Consider the following 4,127-nt stretch of genomic DNA (forward strand, 5'->3'; position numbering starts at 1 on the left):
GGGGGTCGCAAAGAGTCGGACACGACTGAGCAACCGATCTGATCTGATCTGATCTAGATAGACTCATTATCTTGCCTGGAAAATCCCATGGACGGAGGAGCCTGGTAGGCTGCTGTCCATGGGGTCACGAAGAGTCAGACACGACTGAGCGACTTAACTTTCACTTTTCATTTTGATGCATTGGAGAAGGAAATGGCAACCCACTCCAGTGTTCTTGCCTGGAGAATCCCAGAGACAGGGGAGCCTGGTGGGCTGCCGTCTATGGGGTCGCACAGAGTCGGACACGACTGAAGCGACTTAGCAGCAGCAGCATTCTCAAAAAGAGCGAACAGTCCATGAAAATCGGTAGAGTTCCCAATTCAAACAGTAGAGGGCAGTCATGTTCCTTGAAGTGAAGTGAAGTGAAAGTGGCCAACTCTTTGGGACCCCATGGACTATACAGTTCGTGGAATTCTCCAGGCCAGAATACTGGAGTGGGTAGCTGTTCCCTTCTCCAGGGGATCTTCCCAACCCAGAGATTGAACCCAGGTCTCCAGCATTGCGGGAAGATTCTTTACCAGCTGAGCCACCCCCTGGTTCCCTAAACCCAACACTGGAGTGGGTAGCCTATCCCTTTGCAGGCTGGTGGAGCTTCCCGACTCAGGTGGATTTTCCTGACCCAGGGAATGCAGGGGTCTCCTGCACTGCAGGCAGATTCTTTACCAACTGAGCTATCAGGGAAGCTCCTTAGTTCCTTAGTGGAAGGTATAAATTATTACTGTTTTACCAAATTATATGATACTAGGCAAAATAAAATGTATATATTTATGTACACAAACTTAAAGAGTGGATTCATCTAATGGAAGTACTTGCACGATTAATGGTACTATTTGGGATAAATAGCAAAAATTAGCTCACTAAGCAATTACTCTTTTTATCAGTTCTGTATAGCCCCTGTAGACTGCTGCATTCCCTGCACGTAAAAGCTCAGTAAAGAATCTTTAAGTCAATGTGTTCAAATGATATACTGTGTGCAAATTAAAAACTAAAAGACATTTCCTTCTCAAATATAGCTATGCATGCTCTTTGAAGCTTTTTTCAATCTTCCAAGCGAAATTATGATATGTATTTCAAGATTCTCATAGAAGCTCTCTTTTAACTAATACTATTAACTGAGCTCAGAACACAACTATGTAAGCTACTAGGAGATAAAGGACAGTTCTGTGTGGAAGAAGCCCTCACTACAGTGTGAGATGCTCAGTTAAGCAGAATGCACAGTTAGGCTTACAGCACAATTATCATCTAATGCAGAAAAACTCTTTTCTATCAAAATGGGTAATTTCATGCTAGCTTTGCTGAGTGCTGATTTAACTAAAAGGAGAGGATCAGAGTAAATAACATTCTAATTTAAAATGTACCAAGCCAAATTTTACGTAATCTTCAGAGGCTGGATAAACAAGGCTAAGAAGACTATCAAACCGATACCTGTTTTCAAAAAGTTCATATAATATGGCTCAACTACTATACAGAATGGGCTTCCCAGGTAGAAAATCTGTCTGCTAATGCAGGTAGAAAATCTGCCTGCGAATGCAGGAGACTCAAGTTTGATTCCAGGGTAGAGAAGATCCCCTGGAGGAGGAAATGGCAACCCACTCCAGTATTTTTGCTTAGAAATCCCACGGACAGAGGAGCCTGGTGGGCTACAGTCCATGGGGTTGCAGAGAGGCAGACATGACTTAGAATGCACAAGCACTATAAAGAATACCTACAGTTGAAGAAGCCTACTAAGCAATAGCTAATAGTGGCTTTGGCCTAAACTTAGTGCTATTCCCCCGGGGTCTAAGGTAGTGGTTGTAAGGCTCCTAAAAAGCCCCAACAGGAAACTTTGAAGTCAGAAAACTTGCTCAAGTCTGACTTCAGGGCGTGGCCTGCATGTATACCACAAGTATCTAGGCATTTCAGTCAAGTGGGTCAGGGGCCACCTGCACTTTCAGAAACATCCATCCAGGCTCTCATTTTAAGGTTCTGATACGCTTTGCTGTCCTTCAGAACCAATACTGCTGAATTAAGTACCACAAAAACAACCTGGTGTAGTAATAGTCACCTTTTTGTCAACTTCACTGTCAGAATCGCTACCAGAAGAGCTTGAAGAAACAAGTTCCTTTGACTTAGGCATTCTGAAAGAAAAATACATTATGTAAATAATTCATAAACTTTTTCATTACCTTCAACTTAACTCTCCCCCAAAGAGTCAAGAAGTTCCACAGTTCATTCCACCATTGTGTGGCACTGGAGTTGTTACACTGAGCACATGCTATAGAAGTTATGCTCTAATCTAAAGCTCTTCCATGTTGAAAATAACATGCAGAGGGAAGAGTTCTAAACCCAGCAAGGAACTAAATGTCATACACATCTCATACTCCTACATCTCTTTCTTTCTCAAAGTCAGTGGGTCTTTTTATACTTCATTTTAGCAGGGTTAGATGCTTATGGATAGGAGTTAGATGTTTACAGATAGAGTAAATTGCAAAGAGACAGCTGACAGCAATCATTGTCAAACCAGGAAGAAATATGAACAATTCTCAGTATTGCTTTATATTTCCTATCAATACAATTATTCATTGCAGGAATTAATCCCAATGTACACATAGCATGGTGGACAACTGTACTATATAGCTGTCTGTATCTAATTAGTTTTACCATTATAATCATACTTTTCATGTTCTGTATAGGTTAATTTTTTCGTTTTGACCAATCAAACGAGCAAGTTCTGATTCAAAGTTATACATAATTAACATTCACTTACATTTCACACTGATTTTCTACTCTGAAATATAACTAAAATTTGAAGAACCTGCTTATGGGAGGGGTAAATCCTTTCCTCCAATTCCTACTATGAGCCTAGTTCCCTAGATTTTGGATATCCCCCCAGACAGAGGTACATAGGCTAGTGTCTTCCCTGTGGAGTTTACAGAGTGCTTGAACCTAAAGCAGAGTCTTGTGCCTCTATGTTTCCCAAATTTCAAGGAATTTCATGCTCTACCTCTTTTCAAAGCACTTGTAATACCAAGTGGTAAAACTCCATATATTTTCATAGCAAGTATCCTTTGCTCCCTACACCTCCAATTCAGAAGAGACTGAGCCCTATTAATTTCTATGCGCCCTCAAGGGCCCAACACACACAACAGACACTGTAAATGTTTGCTGAATAAGTGAGAAAAAAAAAAGACTTCAAACAACTATAAATAATTCAGCTTTGGACTCAACTTGCATAGCAATGGCATTCAATGTGTCTCACAAGAGGAGGTCAAGGTAAAAGAAATTGGGCCATCCCTACTCTAGCCACTAAATTCAAAAAGCTCAAACCATGCCACCCAGCCATGTTGATTTTAACTGGCAATTTCTTGACAACAAGAAGAGTAAATTCAGAGGGGAGCCAGCAACGTTTACAACCACAGTTTATACATTAACCCAGTTACTGCTCCACTTTACAGCCTCATCTCCAAAATCAATGTAGTTGTTTCTGTATGCTAGCTGCTAATAATGCCAAGAAGCTTTTTTTTAAGGTAATTAAATTGAACATAACCTATTTTTCACTTTGAAACGGTCAAGCATAACTACACCATCTGCTCATTAAAGGTGCCTGGGGTGGCTAAGATCATTTCAAAGAACCGCCTTGTGTTTAACCCAAATAAGTCCCTCCGTCATGAAAGCCAGGTAGTGGTAACTAAACTATTCTTTGAACTACTAACAAAATATATTTTCACTTTTACTTAATGAGCCTTTACTGTTCGGGAGCGGGGAGTGGGGACGGCGTGGCTCGTAATTCAGGCAAAGTAATACTGAAAGCGCTCGTGCGGAATATACAGAAATAACAAAAACAGCTTAAAAAAAAAAAAAAAAAGGAAATCGACCTTTGATAAAGGCCTGGGGGAAGACGGATTAGAAAATAAGAGGTAAAGATAAACTAGAACTAAAGGGCACTAGAATTCGGTACAACACGAGGGTGGTAAGCACCCAAACGGGGGAAGCGGGTCCCGGGATGCCAGCAAGCCGCCCGAACCCCGGGACTGGCGATGGCTGGGGCGGTGGGAGACAGGTTGGTCGGAGGGGGCGTAGGAGGCGGCGAAATGCAGAGGAGACCGAGT

At 41.7% G+C, this 4,127-nt stretch overlaps 1 protein-coding gene across 1 annotated transcript in view; it reads right to left on the reverse strand.

Annotated features, from left to right (window-relative positions):
• The window catches only part of SUB1 (SUB1 homolog (S. cerevisiae)), a 22,195-nt gene that overhangs the window by 17,382 nt on the left and 686 nt on the right, over window positions 1–4,127 (reverse strand). The window contains exon 2 of the mRNA XM_010853836.1: window positions 2,084–2,156. Within this exon, the coding sequence (XP_010852138.1) occupies window positions 2,084–2,155 (72 nt within the window). The 5' untranslated portion in view covers window position 2,156. The remainder of the gene's footprint in view (window positions 1–2,083; window positions 2,157–4,127) is intronic.

The sequence above is a fragment of the Bison bison genome, unplaced genomic scaffold, assembly GCF_000754665.1.
Source record: "Bison bison bison isolate TAMUID 2011002044 unplaced genomic scaffold, Bison_UMD1.0 scf7180017864331, whole genome shotgun sequence".
Lineage (NCBI taxonomy): Eukaryota > Metazoa > Chordata > Mammalia > Artiodactyla > Bovidae > Bison > Bison bison.